Source organism: Hyperolius riggenbachi, chromosome 1, assembly GCF_040937935.1.
Source record: "Hyperolius riggenbachi isolate aHypRig1 chromosome 1, aHypRig1.pri, whole genome shotgun sequence".
NCBI lineage: Eukaryota > Metazoa > Chordata > Amphibia > Anura > Hyperoliidae > Hyperolius > Hyperolius riggenbachi.
This window is the reverse complement of record NC_090646.1, coordinates 355,739,352-355,761,540: the sequence shown is the minus strand read 5'-3', so window position 1 is coordinate 355,761,540 and position 22,189 is coordinate 355,739,352. Positions and strand designations below refer to the sequence as shown.

Below are 22,189 nucleotides of genomic sequence, written 5' to 3'. Positions count from 1 at the left end.
TATATAAGAGATTCTTGTGTACACATCATATATACAGTTACAATCAGATAAGTGTATCTGACTTTAAAAATAAGGGGACTGCTTTATTGAAGCAGCACAAGTAACTATTTTTTGTTTGGGTTATTTCATTTTGTGGACGAAGCACAGCTATTACTGTATAAATTATGAAGACTATTATCTGAGAAATAGAACATTTTATCATATGTTCTATTTTAATTCCAGTTTAAATTTATTAGGAGTCAGAGCAATTTTAGGTGCCTGGAGTCAGGAAAAAAATGCACAGACTCCGCAGCCCTGGTGCTGGTCACAAATCTCATTTCTCAGCAGCTTTACAGAGAATGTGGGCAGGTCTAGCCCTGCTCAGATGGGAAGACTGGTTCTACCTCTCAGTTCCTCTATGGCTTTCTCATATAGCTGATGATTGGATAGGGGAAGAGTTCCAACAGAAAACAGATTTACGTTGAGCCCAGCTAAGTAGGGTCTCTTGCCTTGCAGTGGTGCGTACTTGATGCCCAGCTCAAATCTGCGCCAAGACGCTATCTTTGCAAAGTTTATATGCTCTTACTGTGTGTGCTTGTTTCATCCTACATCCCAAAAACAGAGATGTTAATTTCCCCCTGTTTCATCCTACGTCCCAAAAACAGAGATGTTAATTGACTACCCCCCCCCCCCCCCCCCCCCCCCCAAAAAAAATGCTGACTTTTAGGCATTAGATTGTGAGCTCCTCTAGGAAACCTTTCATGGCATAATGAAGTATAGAAAAAACTATTTGGAAGGTGTTGGCACTGTATATAAATAATGTATTTCAGGCCATGGCCACTGCTGTGGGAATGCAGGATTTTTTGTATTTAGGCAAACTGAATACACAGTTTGATTACTTATCCAATAGTATTTGCTTAGTACCGGTTACCTCTTAGTACTTGAAAAGTTCAAATTCAGTGTACTATTTATGCTTTGAGTGGCTAGATTCACACTTTTGTTCTTTGTTAGGAATAGGTACTATATCCAGGTTGCTGTGCTTTTGTACTGCAATGTTAGTGTGGTGGTACTACCTTGTTTTTCATTGTTCTTTCCCATTGGTAAGGAATTATGGTGCTGCTGTAAGGTGGCCGAAACATGCTGCAAGTGGTGTCAATTGTATATCAACATCAGTCTGGGTGTACCTGCCATGTAACCAGCCCACAGCTCTGTGTTTATGCTGAGGTTACCCTGTCACTCACCAAACCGGAAAATGCCAGAATTTAACTCCTGTTGGGTGCAAGATGTCTCCTGCGTCAGAACCAAACACAATCCTGTGGGTGACCCTGCAGGGACCAAATGCTGTACTATTCAACAGCCGAGTGATGCATTCTGTCTCCATGGTAGGAGGGGGGGGGGGGGTTAACTGCATTGGACAATTATAGAACTGTTTCTATAGCTGCAGTAAGGAGAGGAGAAATGGACTCAGGCATCAGGCAATGACATGCCGGATCATTAAAGCTACTAAGTCAGGCACCTATGCTAATGTTAGCTTTCTTGACTGAGACTGCCCGTCCTTCCACCCTAGCCGAGGACTGGGTAGAGCTTGTACCAACCTTGAAGAATACCTATTGAAAGATTTTCTGTTACTGCTATCAGAAGTGTTTGCACAGCCACACAGAAGTTTTATGACCCATAATTTGTTATCAGGTAGAATTGCCTGCAGTTAAATCTCTGGGACTGCACAGAAGCTGTGCTTATAGCACCAGTTTATTCATCACTATTCACCCTCACAATGAGAGAAAAGTGTGAGGGGACAACTGGAGATTATCGATGAGGAAATTAGGAGCCATTAACTAGCGCAGCAGGCTTTATTTTGCAAAAACTACAATTTTACTTAACTATTTTTGCATAAGCGTGTATTATCCTTTTATATTTTTTTCCTCTGTAATTGGGCTTAGACGGTTTACTGTCCACTTTTCATTAGGGCCCTTTTCCACTAGCAGTCGCTAGCATTCACGCTGAACGCTAGCGACTGCTGAATCGCAAAAGGTAAAAATTACCGGCGATTCCCCGACGTTTGCGGCCGCGATTTTGCTATGCTATGCACTGCATAGAAAAATCGCGGCAAATATCGCTCTGCGCCGCGATCGCGTTTCAGGCAAAAACGAATCGCGGTAGTGGAAATACCCTACCGCGATTCCTATGTTATTTAGCAAACCCTAGCGATTGTAAAATCGCTAGCGGTTTGCGATTTTGCAATTCCGCTAGCGCAAACGCGCTAGTGGAAAAGGGCCCTAAGTGTTGATGGAATTTCTGTAAGGGCTCTTTCACACTAAGACGTTGCATCCGATGCGCCCTTAAGGTCGCATAACGTGCCCCTAACGCAACGCATGTTAGTATTGAAGTTGGACGTTGTATTAAACTGCGTTATGCGTACTTGATGCATACTTTTTGACGCATAGTGATCGAATGAAAACTGCACATACGTAAATTTAAAAACTAAAACAAAAAAAAGCAAAACAAACTGAGCATGTGCAAACATTCTAACGCAGTTCAATACGAGTATAACGCACAGCATGCTGCACTTTCATTTAGCGTGCAGCGTTATACTCTAACGCAACGTGGGCACTGTGAACAGCACATTGATTTTTCATTGCTGTGAGTTGGGTTGCGTTACAGGCTGCTGTAACGTGGGACTTTAACGTCCCACCGTGAAAGCAGCCTAACTGGCACAGACAGCAAAAAAAGCTCCATAAGCTCTAATTCTTACTTCATCCAGAATGAATAAAGTTTGTTTAGAGACTACTTTTTAAAGCTGTGTTTTCAAGGAAGACCTATACAGCACATTTATGCCTGGTACACACCATGCAATTTCCCATTAGACTAGTCAAATCGATTATTTCCAACAGGTCCAATCTGATTTCTTATTGTTTTTCTGATTGATTTTGTAAAGAAAAGTTTGGAAAATCGATCAGAAAAACAATCGGTAATAAGATCGGCCCTGTCGGAAATCGATTTTACCAGTCTGTCTGATGGGAAATAGCATTGCATGGGGTGTACCAGACATATAAAGAACGCTTGATAAAATTATTTTCACAAATGTGCTGCACGAGTGTGCTGAATGTAATTGTGCAAAGAACAGCATTCTCTAAGGCTAGGTTAACAGTGGTCAGTTGCGTAACACACACATTATACTGTGAACTGCAATGGAGACTGGACATAGACGTTAATACAAAGCCTCTATGCAACAAGTTAGAATAAGTGATCCGTTACAATGCTGTACGGTGAACAAGCCCATAGGATTGTATGGGCAGTGAGTTAACATGCAGAATTATTCTGCAACGCAACTGAGCACAGTGAACAGGGCCTTAATGTATTGCAGTGCAACCAGTGAACCTGCTCCAAAGAATGTTATCACTTCAGGTGAGAGTTTACCCACAATCTGTCTTGACTTTTTTTTTTCCTGAGCAGCCGATTCAGCCTCATGTAGAGAGGAGGCAGGAAGACAGGCAGGAGTCCTGTTGTATGAAGTGGGAACTACAGTACACTGCAGTTTGTCTAATACCGAACTATGAATTGCTAAAAGGGAGGCCATCAATTTCAGGCAACACTTGTACACCTGCTACATTTTCTTTCGCCTAAAACTATCACAAACCCACATTTTAGGGTACATCAATTTAGTGCCCTAAAATTTACAATCCAGTTATTTTGCCTTAGATCGTGAGCACCTCTTAGGGCTAAAGGCTCGTACACACGTGGAACTTTCCCACCCATCTATCATTCAAACTTGGTCTATGATGATAGTTGGGGGTGTGTACGCATGGCAAGCGACTAAATGAGCAAATAACTGGCAAACTGCCCAATCCAACAGGCGGATCAACTCACACAACTGTTGGGCTGATATTGTACAGCTGGCCACACGTGTACAAGTGTACAGCTGGTTGGTCTGCAGAAAATGTTGTGCGATCACGTGTAGGGAATACGTTTGTACCACTCGATTTATGCAGCCGGATCGATTCCCGCTCATCCCCGTGGGCGATTCTCTTATCTTCTGCTCATTTTCCTTATCTTTTTCCATTGTCTTGCCCGCGGTATCTAGCGTGGAATCGAACCGGTGGGTGATTGCACGTGTCCGATATTATCAATCGAGCCATCTAATGGCTCAATCGAGCAATACAAACCGTGTATTCCCAGCATTAATACACACCATGCAATTTTACTATCAGATAATTTCCATTTGTCCGATCTGATTGTGATTGATTTGTATTTTTAGATCTACACTGCACAAAATCGATCAGAAGCAGAACAGACATTCTGAAAATATTGGCGCTTTGAGTCTTATAGGAAAAAGCACTTTACGAATGTTGTTGTATTGATCAGTAAATCTGATGGAAAAATGGCATGGTGTGTATAAGCCATTAACCAGTTCACCCCCAAGGGTTTTTACTCTAACGGACCAGAGCAATTTTCACTTGTCAGTGTTTCTCCCTTTTATTCCCTAATAACTTTATTACTACTTATCACAAGAAAATGATCTATACCTCGTTTTTTTCACCACCAATTAGGCTTTCTGTGGGTAGTACATTTTGCTAAGAATTTTTTTATTCTAAATGCATTTTAATGAGAAAAAAACAAAAAAATAGAAAAAAAATCATTATTTCTCAGTTTTCAGCCATTATAGTTTTAAAATTAAACATTCTCCTGTGGATAAAACAAACACATTGTATTTGCCCAGTTGTCCCGATTATTAAACCATTTAAATGATGTCCCTATCACAATGTATGGCGACAGTATATTATTTTGAAATATAGATGTTATTTTTCTGTTCTGTTTTTTTTTGTTCTGGCCATAATTACAAGCCCCAATGTAATAAATTAAAATTAATTTTCCCCCATAAAATATAGATTAAAAAGTCCCTAAGGCAAGTATTTATTTATTTATTTTAAGCTGATTTTTTTTTTACAAGTGTTTTCTTTTGGAGGGGGAGTGTTGGAAGTGGAATTTTATTAATTTTATTACTCATGTGTATGTACTTGTAAATGTATGTATTTTGTACGTGTCATACTTTTTGGCCACAAGATGGCGCTAGTGAACACTTGTTATAGTAAGTGTTCACTTTTTTTTTTTTTTTTTTACACTTTATTTAATTGTTACTTTTCCTGTTTTTGTGAATGTACGTAGCCGCTGTTCGCGGTCACGTCCATTCACTCCAGGCACTGCGATTGGGTAGAGGACCGTTTGGTCCTCTTCCCCAATACCTCAGCACGGGATCCTGACGGAAACGGCGGCCGTAGCGGCGCGCACACGGCGGTAGCAGCGGCGGGAACGCGCGACTTATTAATACGTCATGTTGCCGTTAATAGGGTAAAGCATGACGTATTAATGCGTTAGGATGCCACTAAATGGTTAAAGGGAACCAGAGATGAACGTTTCACACAAAATAAACATATCAGTCGATAGCTTGTAAAGAATAAATGCTCTACCTGATAATTTTGCCACTCTGGTGTGCCTTTTTTTAGTGTTTGTTTTTTTTTTTTTTTTAATCCATTATTGCTCCAGGAAAAATCCAATATGGCCGCCAGCTCATATCCCTTCGGGTTAGGAGTTGTTCTGGATGTGCTGTCTAGGCTATATGAGAAAGGCTGCTGCAGCCTTTCATCTGTGTGCTTTCATTTTGGTATGATGTGCAGCTGCCTGTAGGAAGTGTCTCTCATAGGAATTAAACTGCAGTCATCATCATTATCCAGAGTGCACACAGAGCACACAGATCATATTGCAGCCCACACTTGTCTGTTCTGAGCTTCTCTCTCAGCAGAAGCAGCCCCTCCCATGACATCAGAGCTCTCAGTTTGCAAAGCAGGAAAGCTGAGCCAGGGAGGGGGCAGGCTTTGGCTTGAAAAGACTCCACAGAAGAGTGACTCAGCTATAAGGTTTCCAGGTCAAACCTAGACTGAAGGCTCAGTCGGGGATTCTTATCACAGCTGATAACAGACTAATTAAGCAGATAAGAATGAAACTAAAAGCAGGGTATGTGTTACTGTCATGTTCCCACTGGTAAATGTAGTAAAATACATGAGTTGTGTTCTCCCCAGGCTCTTTTAGCCGGGTGCTCCACCCGGCTAGATTTGGTGACCACCCGGCTGTCATCGGCTCACCTCCTATGCTGTAAGCAGAGTTGCCCTGCATTTTCATCTTTACCCACCCTGCTACTTTTTCATGCCACCCGCTACTATTTCATGCCACCCGGCTGAAAAAAATTCTGGGGAGAACACTGAATTGAGGGTGCTTCGTCTTAAGTTCTCTTTACAGAGAACCCGAGGTGGGATTTAATTATGTTAGTGGGGCACAGAGGCTGGTTGTGCACACTACCACCCTCTGTTTGCCCCATGGTGTGCCTCCAGGACCCCCTTCGCGCCGCTATACCCCCCCCCCAGTGCTAGCGACACACAGCGTGTCGCCAGCACAATGTTTACCTCTGCGTTGTCTGTTAGCGCCGCTCCCCGCCTCCTCCGTATCGGCGCTACCCAACCCGCGTCACTTCCCTCCAATCAGTGGGAGGGAAGGGACGCGGCGGGTAGCGCCGATACGGAGGAGGCGGGGAGCGGCGCTAACAGACAGCGCATAGGTAAACATTGTGCTGGCGACACGCTGTGTCGCTAGCACTGCGGGGGTGTATAGCGGCGCGCAGGAGGTCCTGGAGGCACACCATGGGGCAACAGAGGCTGGTGTTGGTGTGCACAACCAGCCTCTGTGCCCCACTAACATAATTAAATCACACCTCGGGTTCTCTTTAAAGAGGAGCTGTTAGGTATAGGGGTCTCAGAGGAAAAAAAAACACATATATCAGTAGCTAAATATTGGCTGTACTTAAATTACATATGCATTTCACTGTCCACGTTTGGATTTCACCGAATTTTTATATAGTATTTGCAGAGATTGATGCTCCTGACAGCTCATGGCAGGTTACATGTTTGTCTGTCTTGTCTGAAGCCAATTGTGATGTCATATCCTCCCTTACCCTGCTTCCTGATGATTCGACTCTCAAAAAAGATCAGGATCAATGATCCGGACAACACTACTGTGCAGTGAATATTAATTAGCCATGTGGCTAGGAACAATAGCGGACTCATGCAGTATACTCTAGTCTAACGGAACATGTTCACAGGGTACAGCACATTGATTTTCAGTGCTGTGAGCTGGGCTGCAAGATGCAAGCTGCTGTAACATGAGCCTGTAACTTCTCACTGTGAAAGCAGCCTTAGGGCGGGATAGAGAAATGAAGGGGAGGACCAAGGGAGTGCAGTGGGGAGAAGCAGCCCCAGAATGCTTTGCAGTATCTGTTATGCGGCTTGCCGCCTCCTTAGGAGCTTGGGAATATAGAGGCTTGCTGTTCAGCAAACATCAAAGTAAGAGAGATTTTTAACTTCAACTTAACTGTTTAACACAGGAGAATAGAGGTTTAAATTAGCTTTTGCAGCCTAACAGTTACTCTTTAAGGTTGACATACACTGTTTGATGTGGCCAACAGATGGTGCCCTCTCAGATCATTGTATGAACAGAGAGGGATCCTATCTGATCAAATACCTCCACAAACAGAATTTCAATAGATTTGAGACATGCCGTGTGTAGCCAAAGCTTACACTCACCTGCCGTGTCTTCTCTCCCCACTGGGTGCTCCTTCCTGTCTCTTCACTGCTGACTCTTTCTGCACCTGTGTGATGTAACAAGTGCTATAGAGGCTAAACACTATGGGCACTGTGGAATGTACTGTATGTGACCAATAAAGGCCACTAGTATTTTACATAACACAAGCACCCTGGTATTGGGAAGTGTAGAGACAGGAAAGAGCACCCGTGGCAGGGAGAGAAGACATTGGAACTGCACCGCGGACAGGCGAGTGTAAGCTGTCCTGCCCATGTCTCATTGAAGTTGAATGCCATTAAAGGGGAACTGAAGAAAGAGGTAAATGGAGACTGCCATGTTTATTTCCTTTTAAGCAATACCAGTTGCCTGGCAGCCCTGCTGATCCTCTGCCTCTAATACTATGAGCCATAGCCCCTGAACAAGCATGCAGCAGATCAGGTGTTTCAGACTTTAAAGTCAGATCTGACAAGACTAGCTGCATGCTTGTTTCTGGTGTTATTCAGATACTACTGCAGAGAAATAGACCAGCAGGGCTGCCAGGCAACTGGTATTGGTTAAAAGGAAATAAATATGGCAGCCTCCGTATACCTCTTACTTAAGTTCTCCTTTAACACACTCCTGACCTACTGCTGATCAAGCAGAATGCCAGTGTGATTAACTGAATCAACAGATCAGCGATCGATTTCTAGCAAATTCGATAAAATGATTGAACCGGCCTTGATATTGATGCAAGCAATTGACACGTGTATGGCCAACTTAAAGGGCAGTTAGTTGCCGTTCTCTCTTCCCTCCTTCTGAATGCTTTTTCTGTAAGCTTGAAGGACAGCAATGAGAAACAGTGAAAGTTTTATAAGATGCTGGTTGTGTTTCTGTAACGCTCTAAAAATCGCAAAAGGCTTATTTTGTGTCTTGCAGCAATTTCAGGTTGGGCTATAATGAAAATAATTCCCTAGATTACTGAATATCAGACTGAAAACAGCACTGTCCTATGTGTTACTGGAGATACAAAGTGGATCTCTAATCCAGAGTGAGAGTTCACCTCTGTAGCCATGTCAGCTGTCTCTGCAATTGTGCTTTCAGCTGTTTGTATTACAATCTTGCTATAGAAAGAGAAAAAACTTTGTATTTGTGAGTTGAGGAGCTCTTTCATTGCTGGGTTTGTTTGAGGGGGGGGGGGGGGGGGGGGGGGAGTAGACAGGACCTCTCGGATCAAGTTTTCTGGGAAGAAATACATCTTGAGTGTTGGATGGCATTGTTTGTGTTCCATATATTTTCCTGATAGGGCAGAATCTGAATATGCCTTTGAAACTTTTAGATGTATTTTCTTGTTAGTACAGTTAGAGGAAAAAATGGACATTTGCAGGACCTTAAAAAGCCTGTTTATTGCTCCTTTTTGAACTAGGAAGGAGTCTGAAGTAATGTGCTTAATGAGTATGTTGTCATAAGACAGATACACAATCCCCTTGTTTTCACTGTGTAATGTGAACTTGCTACCTCGATTAAGCCCTCCTCCCCCCCTTCAGAGACATTTAAATGAATGCAGAAGGATTTATTCTAGGTGAGAAAAAATGCAGGAACTTTTGAAGTACAGCAATCTACTTCCTTTTCCTAATTGCTGCAGGAGAAGGGTTAACGACTTCCATTTTACTCAGTAACACCGTTAATGGACATATCAGTGAATGACACCAAAATGGCAGAGCTTAACCCATTGTACTCCTGTAGACAGCTGTAAGCTGGCCGATCCTCAAGAGCTGGTGTGCTGCTGCGTCCTCTTCTTCGTCTCACTACTCCCGCTGCTGGCTTCACACTGCAAATTCCTCTTCCTTATTTATTCATCCCTTCTGCTGTCTGAGCCAGCAGTGGCTGTGCTGCTCATTTGCATTTGAAGCATTTTAGAGAGAACTATGTATATTTTTAATGTTAAATTATTTGTAACGTAATACGGATGCCAAGGTGCCCTGAAACATCCCTCTCCCAAGGCAGAGTTTTTTTTCCAGCTGTGTATCGATACAGTATCTAATGATTACAGCCTCATTGGGGATGATTTGCCCAATGCAAAGACCAGTGAGCTTCCTGTGCTCGGCTCCCCCCCCCCCCCCCACCCCCCACACCAACCCCCACCCATGTGCAGAGAAGTTCTTGATGTGTGTTTTTCATCCTTCGTGCACCTGATTGCATGTTCCAGGTGAATACAGCTTCACTTTAGTGCTGTTCACTGCACATTACATTTACAAAACCACCTCCATTGTTCTGGTCACATGGCACAATTGGAGAAGAATAAAAAGTAGTTGGGGATTCTAGCTTTCACCCATTCTACAAAAAGTTTTACCATTGTCTGTCACTCACAGATCCTGTTTTGGGTGGCAAATGGCTGTAAAGGCTGCGATCTTGCATGTGCTGAAGCAGATTTTGGACAAGTACTATCTGGTTGTGCTAGATATTTTGGCAACTTGGTTTTGTATTCCACCAGTCTAATTCTGTCTGTATGGGGTTTGTTTTGAAGACTGAACAGGATAGTCTGATTAATTTTGACACATTATACATGTACTTACTGTTAGGATGTATCCGTATTGACCCCTTTCCTTGTACTCAATCTGCATGCATCCAGCAACCAGTACCAGTGTAAAAAAAAAAAAAAAAAAAGACATTTAGTTCTCAAAGCACTGCAGTGCCTTTAGGATGCCCTATAACGAGGGATAGGAGAGGAAAGTATACAGGACATGAAAGTTTGAAAAATTCCCTGCAAAAGTCCAGCCACGTGGGATAACACATTTTTATAACTCACCTCTAGGATAGCTTGAAGTCTAGATAATAGAAAAACACTGCAAATCTACTTTGTTGTTGCCCATTGCTTTCTGTTCCCTGGTGTCTCAGTGGAGCTTTGTGGATTTTGATAAGCAACCTAATATCCCACAGACAGAAAATGAGGTAGAATCTTGCAGTGGCTGTAAAACACCTTTCTGTGTTTAAAACTAAAAGTATTTCCTGTTTCAGGCTTAACATTTTATGGAAATACTAATATTGTTAAAGAATTGTGCATCTGTGCTGGTTTGCTATATCCTGTTTAGGGGTAGTATTCGATTCCTCTTTCATTTATCCCACCTAATCACACTCTAACCACTTCCTGTCATCTTCATTTCAAATAACATATCTTGCATGCAACCCTTTCTCACTCATGACTAGGCTCATGACTACCACTTGCATCAGTGGTATGCAAGTACTTCCCAGTTTATGCAAATTCATGAAAATTTGTATGCAAATATCTGCAGCTTGAAAATGGACCAATCCAGTCCCACCCAGGTTTAAATTGATCCAATTTCTAGCTGCATATATCTGCATAACAATTTACATACATTTGTATAAGCTCTGAAGTATTTGCATATCATTGATTATCCCTACTCATGACACCACTAAGATGGCCAAGTTTTTTTTTTTCTCCCCCCCCCCCCTCCCTTTAGATTTTGGAGAGTATATGGTAGAGCAGTACGTTTTTGCTTTTGAAGAGCCTTTTCACATTTGATCTCCCTTCCTGTTCACTGTAACAAGCTATTAGTACTGAACTGAAAATTGCATAGATGTAAAGCAGGACATGACAAAATAAATGTCAATCTACAATGATGAGTAGCTGAAGTTCCCTGATGACTGGGCACCCCCTGCCACAACCTACTAAAGAACTATTTTCTGTTGGGTTTGCGTGCATCCAATTCGGAAACTGACATGGCACCCAGTGGAAATTGGCCATTAGTGCTTTATTCTCATGAACTGCAAGGGGTATCCTGCTCCTTGTCTCCTTCCCACTCAATACATATGCATGCTCCGCTAGTCAGAGATGTATATCCCACTTAGGCAACAAAAATATAGTGTATGATTGTACTGAGATGGTAAACTGCAATGATCTGTTGTAAAAAAAAACAGAAAAAAAAACAAATTCAGTAGATGTCCCACGATGGTGTTTAGGAATCTGCTGTGTGAGGGCACAAGTGACCACTTTTATTTGTTGCTCCTGCTTGTCAGCCACGCCTCTTTCCTCTACATAGAACAGAACAAGTTTCTGTGCAGTTGATCGACGTGAAACTCTCACCTGAAAAATTCACTGACTTCTTTGGGTTATAGTTTTGAGCATCAGCACTTAAAGGGAACCTGAGGTGAGAGGAATATGGAGGCTGCCATATTTATTGCCTTTTAGTGGCTGGATAGTGTACTGGTTAAGGGCTCTGCCTCTGACACAGGAGACCTGGGTTCAAATCCTGGCTCTTCCTATTCAGTTAGCCAGCACCTGTTCAGTAAGGCGCTCTTTGGGAGATCCTCCCTAACACTGCTACTGCCTGAGTACGCTCTAGTGGCTGCCTTGCAAGTCCGACATGAGAAAAGTGCTATACAAATATAGGAATTAATTTTAAACAGTACCAGCTTTCCTGGCAGTTGTCCTGATCCTGTCTCTTGAATACTTTTTAGCCATAGACCCTGAACAAGCATGCAGCAGATCAGGTATGCTGACTGGTTTTATTTGATTAGCCATATGCTTGTGCCAGGGTTTTGACTCACACTACTTATGCCAGGAGATCAAAAGGGCTGCCATGCACCTTGCATTGTGTACAAGGTAATAAGCACGGCAGCCTCTATAGACTCTCACCTCGGGTTCCCTTTAAGCTCAGTATGTTGTTGGGGTTAAACATAGGCTTTTGTTATTTCTGGAAAAGGTATATTTTGGAGGCTTTCTATAGCCCTCTGAAAAGGCTGCATTCAAAAATCTCAATTAAATTGCTGTTGCAGTTGCCTAAGATTTATATTTGTTTCAACTGTGTTCACACATCTGCAGGCTGTACCTTTCTTTCAGTCCACTGCAATGCTTCATCATTATAGAAAGAAAATTAAGACAATCTTTGCCAAGATGCACCATTGCCCCCAGGGAGGGGTGTGGTGGTGATTGCTAATACAAGCTTTCCAACAGTCACATGATCTATGTTTGTTAACCCCTTCCTGGACAGATTACATATACAATTGTAATATTTAGCTTGCAATATTTGAGCATCCCCTGCAAGATAGACCTGTCTGAGAAAAGGAACCATGTACTTCTGAGTGAGATTTGCCTGTCTGGTCCTGGCAATTTTGGTTTTACAATGAAACCATCCTATTATTTCAGCTATTACCTTGAAAATAAATTGATTGTTACTTTGATCAGTCTTCTAACAAATTTTAAACATTTTAGTGGCATGGAATAGACAGAGCATATATTTTTTTACACAAGTATTTACAATGATTCCTTTACATTCTTTACATATGGTTTTATGTTGGAGTATCTGGCATGCATCCCATCAGTTGGTAGGGTGGAATGATTTGGGGGAGGAAAAGGGTTGTATGTTGCAGTTTTTTGTGTGCATTTGTTTCAGTCAGAGCTTTATCTAATTTTGATTTATGTATCATTTTATTGCTAACCAGCATCTTTGTGTAGTTTTGTCCTTCATGAATTGCAAATTTGGTACTGACACTTCTTGATACCTTAATATTAACAAGAGCTTGTGAGGTTTTTTGACAGGATGATGTCCCTACACAGTGTCGAATTGTTGGTTTTGTGTTTTTTTTTTTTTTTTTTTTGAGGGGGGGGGGGGGGGGGGGGGGGCGCAAATCGAAGACTGAGTGTACTATTACTGAAGGCTAGCTACATGTTCTGTGACTATGACAGGGGCTGATGTGCAGTATACAACTGAGGGGGCTGGATGCGAGAGAAAAAAAATGCTTTCGGGTACGATGATCCAGCATGCTAGACTCTTGGCAGAGGCTGTCTTTAGCAGCCGTCTTGGCCAAGTTTAGTCTAGTGTGTGTATGGACCTTTTCAAATGATGTGCTTAGAGAAATGAGTGCTAACAATTGGGAATCGGCTGAACGTTTCCTGGGTTGTATGTAATGTTTGCATTTGGATTCACTTGTGGTGTTTGCTTTTCTACTCCTACAGTATACACAGGACCAATATTATATCCACTTCATTTTGTACAAGTCAGGGATAGTTGATGGTTTCAGCTGTCATTGTTAAATTGCTTCGGTAGGTAAGGAAAGGGCACAGAACTTCTTCTCCAGTACTACCTTAAGAATGCTACACTGCATTATGTCTTGTGGTAGTGATTCAGTGGTCCACGTGTTTTAGCTCTTTGGAATGTTCGTGTTTAACTTGTGTATGTGAGAATAAGCGTGTGATTGAGATATATGTGTGTGTGTGTGTGTATGTATTTTCTCAACAAGTGTATAATCAGTGCTCGCTGAAGCATTGTCCCTTTTAGTGATGCTCTCTTGGACTCTACAGGAATGCCAGGAGCAGCAGGCCAGCCTTGAAGGGAGGGGGGGGGGGGGGTTAAGGGGGAGGAGGGTGTCGGTGTCGCTGCAAGGGGTTAACGCCACTTGCAGTTCTCGTTGTCTGGAACCAGTTCAGGCCGGTTTCCAGAAAGTGCTTTTGTGTCTCCGGCAGCATCCTGGGAAAATAATGAGGGGTCACGTGGGGACTTGATGTCACAACGTAATACCACCTGGGGTCTGCCATCCTCTCCATATCTGAACTGCAATAAGAAGTGTAACACCCATAGCTAGGGAGAAAGGTAGATTTATGAACAAGCGGTCTGTCACAGTGTGACACTAATAAACTTGGCTTATTAGAAGTATGACAGCAAGTTACAGTAGTTTAATGCTGAAAATGTAATCCAATCTAGAAAACGATTTAACCTGTGATTCATATCATTTATCTTGTACACCTCCCTCCACCTTCACTTTTTAACCCTCTTGTATCTCTCCAACACTCTGAAGGTCACTACATAATCATATAATTCTTCAGGATCATGCCCAGTTCAGAACTGTATATTACTATGCCAGCATTTCTGATTGTATGGATGGCTCAGACGTCCAGTATTAGCACTGCAGTACTCTGCAAGAATCTGTCAAATGTACACAATGCAGTCTGGTGTGAATTCAATATTTACACTGATGTACAGTAGCGATAATGTTGTATAATTTATTACTCTGTATTGTGTGGTGGGTTTTATTTTTGGCATTATTATTGTAGTAATTGTATGCATGTCATGTATCTGCAGACCAGCAGTATGGCAGATGAAGCATGCCGGACACGTAGCCAAAAGAGGGCTCTGGAACGAGAGGTGACACAGAATGATATAGACAGTAAGAAAATTAAACTGGAGAAAGGACTCTTAGATGCGGATCTTATGATGAAGACTGAATCTGGCAAAGTTTCTGGACTGCTGAAAAGTGGGGAGGTGAAAGCAACCATTAAAGTGGAGTTACCGACTGGTGATGAACCAATGGATATGAGCACATCGAAAAGGTAATTGTACGGTGCTGCGGGGGATCAACTCATGTGCTTTCAGTTTTAGTGCTACTCTGTCAAGATTTTGATACTTGAAGGACAACTGAAGTGAGAGGTAAATGGAGGCTGCCATATTTATTTCTGTTTAAGCAATACCAGTTGCCTGGCTAGTCTGCTAATCCTCTACCTCTAATACTTTTAGCCATGGACCCTGAACAAGCATGCAGCAGATAAGGCGTTTCTGACATAGTCTGATCTGACAAGATTAGCTGCATGCTTGTTTCTGGTGGGATTCAGACACTGCTGCAGCCACATAGACCAGCAGGACTGCCAGGCAACTGGTATTACTTAAAAGGAAATCAATATGGCAGCCTCCATATTATTCTCACTTCAGTTGTCCTTTAAATCTGATTAGAAAAGTGAAAATTGCTTAAAGTACAACTCCAAACACGACTTATGTGGAGACACAGCCAAAACTGTGACCAGAGTGGGTTTAAAGTGTAACTCAAGTTAATGATGATATATTATACAGTATATTGGTTTCAGCAGTCGAGGGTAGCACTAGCCGCATTGTAAATTTTAATTTCTTTTCATGTGGCTTCATGTAAGAGTGTAAATTGCTTGCAAGTGACAGGTCAACATTTCCACCTGTTTGAAGCCTGCACAGGAATGGTCCCACTGTGCAGCTTTTGAACGATTGTACGAATACCTGGTACACACAATGCAATTTTCCTGTCAGATGTTAGATTGGCAGGAAATTTCCCGTCCAATAACTTCTGATGAGAAACTGCATCATGGGTACCAGGCTCAGTGTGGGAGGTGTTTACCAGCTCTTGAGAAATGTTTTACCCCAGCTTACAGAAATAAAGCAGCTTTGAACGTAGCTTAGGGAAGAATGACCAGGCAACTTAACCAAGCTTGTTGAATGATGAATTGTTTTTAAGTACTGTGATTGTCATTTTTTTTATTACTGAATGTAGTTGTTATAAAACATTTTGTCACTAGCTAAAGTTTGAAAGTGCTAAAACAACCTGATAGCCTTTGGTATGACAGGAGTATTCCTGTTACATGTATGCAAATAAATGGCATGAAAGGAATTGTGGCCTGTCAAAATCATGTCACAAAAAGCAGTGCAGCTGAGGTGCCAAGGCCATATGTCCAGTATTTTAACTCCAAAATCCAGGTAGCGGAGGTTGTCCTTTTAGAAGGTGACTAGTGTTCTATTTTGGGCCATGTTGCTGTGGGATATTTGTGGTGGGGGGATTGTCTGTTATTAATTTTTCATACATTGTGTGTTTATTTTCCTGACGAAGCTCTAAATTATATAGAGTGAAACTAGTCCTAGTTGAACGACACCAGCACTGTATATATGTCACTTTACCCCATCCCCAGCAATTGTTCCTTCTGTGAAGGCTTTCTAATGGCAAATTATTACTATGTAGAAGGCATAGGGTGTACATGTGGGTAACTGGTGTATTCACACTGTGCCCTTTGTTACATAGTCACTACTCCTCTGTAGCCATTAGCAATCATCATTTCTCAGCACTAGCCGTGCCAGTGGTGTGAATAGCTACACCCCAGAATAAGCATCTGTTATATACAGCATGTTATATATAATTTTGTACACTTTATACAGATTGACTGATCACTGGTGTGGGTCCACCAATCCAAGTAGCTGATCAAAAAGTGGCTGTACAAAGCCACATGCTGTACAATTAGGTCAGGTCTTTTTAGACCTAGTGCTTGATATGTATTACCTGTACAAAATTTCGGTGTATTTGTGCTAGTGTTCAGTATGTCAAGGTTGCAGTGTTCAGTATGTGCTTTTCCATGCCCACCCAGCTAGTAATGGGAATCCCTGCCTGCCTTAAGGTGGCCATACACTGGTCGATTTGCCATCAGATTCGACCAACAGATAGATCCCTCTCTGATCGAATCTGATCAGAGAGGGATCGTATGGCTGCCTTATTACTGCAAACCAATTTCCTTTAGATTGTAAGCTCGCAAGGGAGCGTGTCTTGGTAACCATTATACATTTTATTCATCATGTTAATTTTATCACTGTCATTACCAATTCTATAATTTGTATTTTGTATCATTCTTTGTATTTTGTCACTAATTATGTATCTTGTATATTGGTGTACACCATTGTCTGTATTATGTACCCCATGTTTGTTTCTTACTTTGTACAGCGCCACGGAATATGTTGGCGCTTTATAAATTAATAATAATAAAACAGATTGTGAACCGATTTCAGCCTGAAACGCTCTCAATCTGTGGTGGTGGTGCTGCCGCCGCTCCCCCCCCCCCCCCTCATACATTACCTGCTCCGCCTGCGCGACTCCCCAGGTCTCTGCTTTCTTCTTCTCTGGTCTGGTCTCCGGCATGCTTCACTGCTTCCTGCCCGGCAGGAAGTTTAAACAGTAGAGCGCCCTCTACTGTTTAATCTTCCTGCCGGGCAGGAAGAAGTGAAGCATGCCGGAGACCAGACCAGAGCGGAGAAGACAGCAGAGACCTGGGGAGTCGCACCGGCGGAACAGGTAATGTATACCCGCTGTATTGCGTCGGGCATTCGAACGGTGCTATCGACACACTCCCGACCCGCCGGCGATCGAGAAAAATCTTCCACACAAACGAATCGCCGGGAACAATAATTTCGGGCGGAAATCGATCGTTCTGTCAGCGGTGTGCGCGGCGATTTCACAGCCGATTCGATCCCTGTGATCGGATCGGCCGTATATCGGCGGGAAAATCGTTAGGTGTATGGGCCCCTTTAAAGGGAACCTAAACTGAAAGGGATGTGGATGTTTGCTTTTAAACAATACCAGTTGCCTGACTCTCCTGCTGATGAATTTGCTCAGTAGTATCTGGATCTCACACCTGAAACAGGCATGCAGCTAATCCAGTCTGACTTCAGAGCACCTGATCTGAATGCTTGTTGAGGGGCTGTGGCTAAAAGTATTAGAGACACAGGATCAGCAAGAGAGTCAGGCAACTGGTATTATTTTAATAGGAAAAATCCATATCCTTATTAGTTTAGGTTCCCTTTAAGTGCGAGAGGAGGGCACAGAGCTATGTCACTTGCTGCGTAGAGATGGGAGGAGCAATGTCTGGCTTTCAGAGTACAGCTGAACTCCCTTGTAATAAGTGTGTATATATGTGTATATATGTATATATATGTGTGTGTGTGTGTGTGTGTGTATATGTATATGCATGTATGTATAAAAAAAAAGGTGGGCTGCAGCACACAACAGGCAACCAGTGACAGGGACTCTTGGTTACGCTTTAACGCACATAAGCTCACCAACTGTGCCAAAGTGTCCCCGATCTGATATGTGTGTATGTATGTGTATATGACAGAGCAAGGTAGGTGGCTATTAGAAGTAAGTTGGTGAGGAAACTTTTCTGGCCACAAAGATGCAGCTGGAGGTGGGCTGGGTCAGGTGCTGCGCTTAGGAGTACGCATGCACGCAGGTGTTGGTACTACCCACTTTTTCTAACTCTCGCACAATTACTCAAGTTTGTGAGCTTTGCAGTCTTTGGCATCAATAATTTCAATAATTTGCATTGAAATGAAACCAATCTGATTGGCTATGGCTCCACCCTCTTTTCTGAATATTTGAACCCCCAGTCACCCAATAACCGACTGTACCAGGTTTGAGCCTTGTGCCATTAACCATGCAAGAATGGCAGCAAGTAAATATTCCCCTTGAAAATCAAAAGGTGCATTTTGATTGGCTTTTGTAGGCTCCACCCACTTCTCTGAATATTGCTCCCAGTCACCCAGTGACCAACTGTGCAAAGTTTGAGAACCCTACCATTAACCGTGTAAGAATGGTTACAGTTTACATTTTCTCAGTGAAATTTGTATGTCTCTGTCCACTTTTTGATTATGGGGAAAAAAAAGTATCCTATATGTTATTCCAGGTAACGTACTATGTGTGTACGTTGTAATCCATTCAGCCATTGTTGCGTGATTAACAAACATTCAAACTTTCGTAGTTCTATTAGTGTGATATATATATCACATGTGAGATCATGACATGTTGACATATCATCATACCCCTGCCAAATTTTGGCTTGGTTACTTATATTTACCCAGAAAGTCATTTTTTGATGGGCAATGACATGGGTGTCTCCCAAAAGATCATAAGACAATGTACAAGAGGCATTATTGTGGTAAATAAAAGCTGAGAAATGTTTGTTTTGTTTAGTTTTTTTCCATTTAAGCAAAAAGTGTTCAGTCCAAAATTATTCATATCCTTCTCAATAATCAACAGAAAAGCCTTTATTGCCTATTACAAAAATTAAATTCTTCCTATAATTGCAGACCAGCTTTTTGCATGTCTCCACGGGTATTTTTTGCCCATTAATCTTTAGCAATGAGCTCCAAATCTTTCAGGTTGGAGGGTCTTCTTACCGTCACCCTGATCTTTAGCTCCCTCCACAGATTCTCAATTGGATTTAAGTCAGGCCTCTGGCTGGGTCACTCTTTTAACACTTTTGCTGTGTGTTTTGGGTCATTGTCATGCTGAAATGTCCACTGGTGCTCAAGGCCAAGTTTCTCAGCAGACTGCCCGATGTTGTCATTGAGAATCCTCATGCATTGCTCTTTTTTCATTGGTGCCATTTACTGTCATTAGGTTACCCGGTCCATTGGTTGAAAAACACCCCAAAGCATTAGGTTCACACCACCATGTTTGACAGTGAGGATGGTGTTCTTTGGGTTGAAGGCTTCCCCTTTTTTATGTCAAATAAAGGAAACATCATTGTGACCAAACAATTCAGTTTTTGTTTAATCTGACCATAACATAGAAGTCCAGAAGTCTTCTTTGTCCAGATGAGCATTTGCAAAGGCCAAGCGAGCTTTTGTGTGCCTTATCTGGAGAAGTGGCGTCCTCCTTGGTCTGCATGCGTGAAACCCAGCAGTGTGCACTATTTGTTCTATTGTCTGCTTTGAGCAATTACCACCAGCAAAGCCCAGATTCGCCAGCATGGCCTTGGTGGTGATCATTGGATTCTTTTTCCCCTCTCTCACTAACATCATGTAGTTTTTAACTACTTAAAGTGAACCTCCAGACTAAAAATCAACTCAGCAGAACTGAAAAGGCCTGGTGTTTCTTTTAACAGTTTCACGGCATCAGAACTTTTTTCTCTTATACAAGCCTCATTTTTAGCTGCACAGAAAACTGCCCGGGCAGTTTTCCCTTCATGCTGTGCAAAGCATGATGGGATTTCTGATGTTGTTCTCGTTCTGCTGTTTTAGTGCAATTTTTTTTTTTTTTTACATTTTGAATTTGACATTTGAAGCCTAGCGTGTGCAGCTGGGAGGGGTTATCAGGACACAGGACAGTTGGAACTGTCTCATGCTCCCTGTCACCTCCTTTCAACCAAAAAAGATGGCTGTCCCCATGACAAAGATGGCAGCCCCCATGAATCACACACATTTGCCTGTTCTTTTAAAACAGGGTTGGTAAAAGATTATATTACCTATCTATTCTAATTAACATAACTAATGTAACTTAATAACAGTATGTTTGTTTAGGCTGAAGTTCCCCTTTAAGGTTTTTGGAAGTAACCCCTACTTCCAAAAATGCATGCTGGACATAAGAACTACATCCACAAAAAAAGAAAAAAAAAGCCACGGCTGATCACGTGTTTACCCGTGGGGGTTCTTGTCGCCGTTCGTTCTATGAGAAGCTGCAATCCTTCTTAAGAAAAAAAGTTACATTCTCCACTCTTCACTTCCTGTAAGTTTAATGGTACACTTACAGGATGCCACAAAAAAAATTACTAAGGACATCTTGTGGCCAAATAGTAAACTTAAACCTACATAAATGTATTTAAAAAAAAAAAAGACCCACCATTACATTTAAAATTAACTTCTTCCCTCCCACACTCTCCCATAGTACATCCCCCCCCCCCCCCCAAAAAAAGAAAAAGTTGACATAAAAAAAGGACAATAAAAAAGAGTCAGTTTCCTTAGGGACTGAACTTTAATATGTATGTGAAGAGGGTATATTACTGTTCTTTTTTTAAAAGAGAGACTGAATCAATTTAAAATGCCTGTTTTTATTCAGCAGGCAGCTTCAGCATTACAATCCAAACTAATTTGCCACATCCCCACGGCAGAACGAGGTCTTTATCCCCATGAAATCCCAGGGCAAAATTCCACGACTTTGCAGGTCGTGGATTTTGCTGCCCGGGAGAGGCAGAGCTTTGTGCCGTACCTCTGCCTCCAGTCCAGTCAATCTCTGGCTCTCCCCGCCCCTCTCAGTGAAAGAAGACTGAGAGGGGAGAGGAGAGGGGTTGATTGACTGAAGCATAGGCAGTTACTGCACAAAGCTCAGCCTCTACCTGGAAGGAGAGCAGCATTTTGCCCCTCGTTCTGCCGCGGGTTTATAACTTTTTTTTTTTTTTTTTTTTCCCCCATCCTTGTCCATGCTACCATTGGGGTAGGGTGGGTGGTTGGACACTCGGGCTGCCCATTCTAACGTCACCGTTGACGAGAGACAAAGTGATGAAAATCTTCTCAGTAAGCATACATGCACTAATAGTAACTTCAGGTTTTTCGAAACCCTTCCCACTCACGTTGGAGGGCTCACCTCACTCCCTGTTCCAGTGTCAGGATAATTATAAATAGTAAACAAAAACTTTTTTTAGCAAGAACCTAATCAGCAGTTAAACACTTCCCCCTCTCTATGCAGTACTTATAAGCTTAATCTTTTTGGCTGGAATTCCACATTTCAGTGCAGTGTTCTCCCCAGAATTCTTTTCTAGCCGGGTGGTATGAAAAAGTAGCCGGGTGGGGCGAGATCAGAGAATGCATGGCAGGTGCTTCTCTGCACAATTCTGCTTACAGCAGAGCAAGAGGTGAGCTGATGACAGCCGGGGGCTCACCAAAACTAGCCGGGTGCAGCACCCGGCTAATAGAGCCTGGGGAGAACACTGCAGTGTAACTGTGGGGATTGTCTGTGGTTTCTGGCCATGATGTGGTTTATAGGGTATAGCAGAGACAAATGTGTATGTAAAGGATGGCGGTCTGTTTTTTTTTGTGTTTTTTTTTTTCCCTTTTCAAACCAGAATATTCTAGTTTGTGGCCTAAGAAAAACTACTTCTTGATTTGTTTACATCAGATTGAAGGATTGTTGGTTGCCATGGCCCCACAAACACTGTTTTTGCTAAATTTTTTGTTCAGTAATAGAGAAATTATCTAAGCAGTTAACTGAAACCGGACGCTTATATGCTTCCAGTTTGAGCCTCGCTAACACAATCAGT

At 42.3% G+C, this 22,189-nt stretch overlaps 1 protein-coding gene across 5 annotated transcripts in view; it reads left to right on the top strand.

Annotated features, from left to right (window-relative positions):
- The window catches only part of GATAD2A (GATA zinc finger domain containing 2A), a 160,867-nt gene that overhangs the window by 79,722 nt on the left and 58,956 nt on the right, over nt 1-22,189 (top strand). For all 5 annotated transcript variants that reach the window (XM_068234179.1, XM_068234177.1, XM_068234181.1 and 2 more), the window contains exon 2: nt 14,682-14,929. In XM_068234179.1, coding sequence (XP_068090280.1) covers nt 14,691-14,929 — 239 coding nt within the window. In that variant the 5' untranslated portion in view covers nt 14,682-14,690. The remainder of the gene's footprint in view (nt 1-14,681; nt 14,930-22,189) is intronic.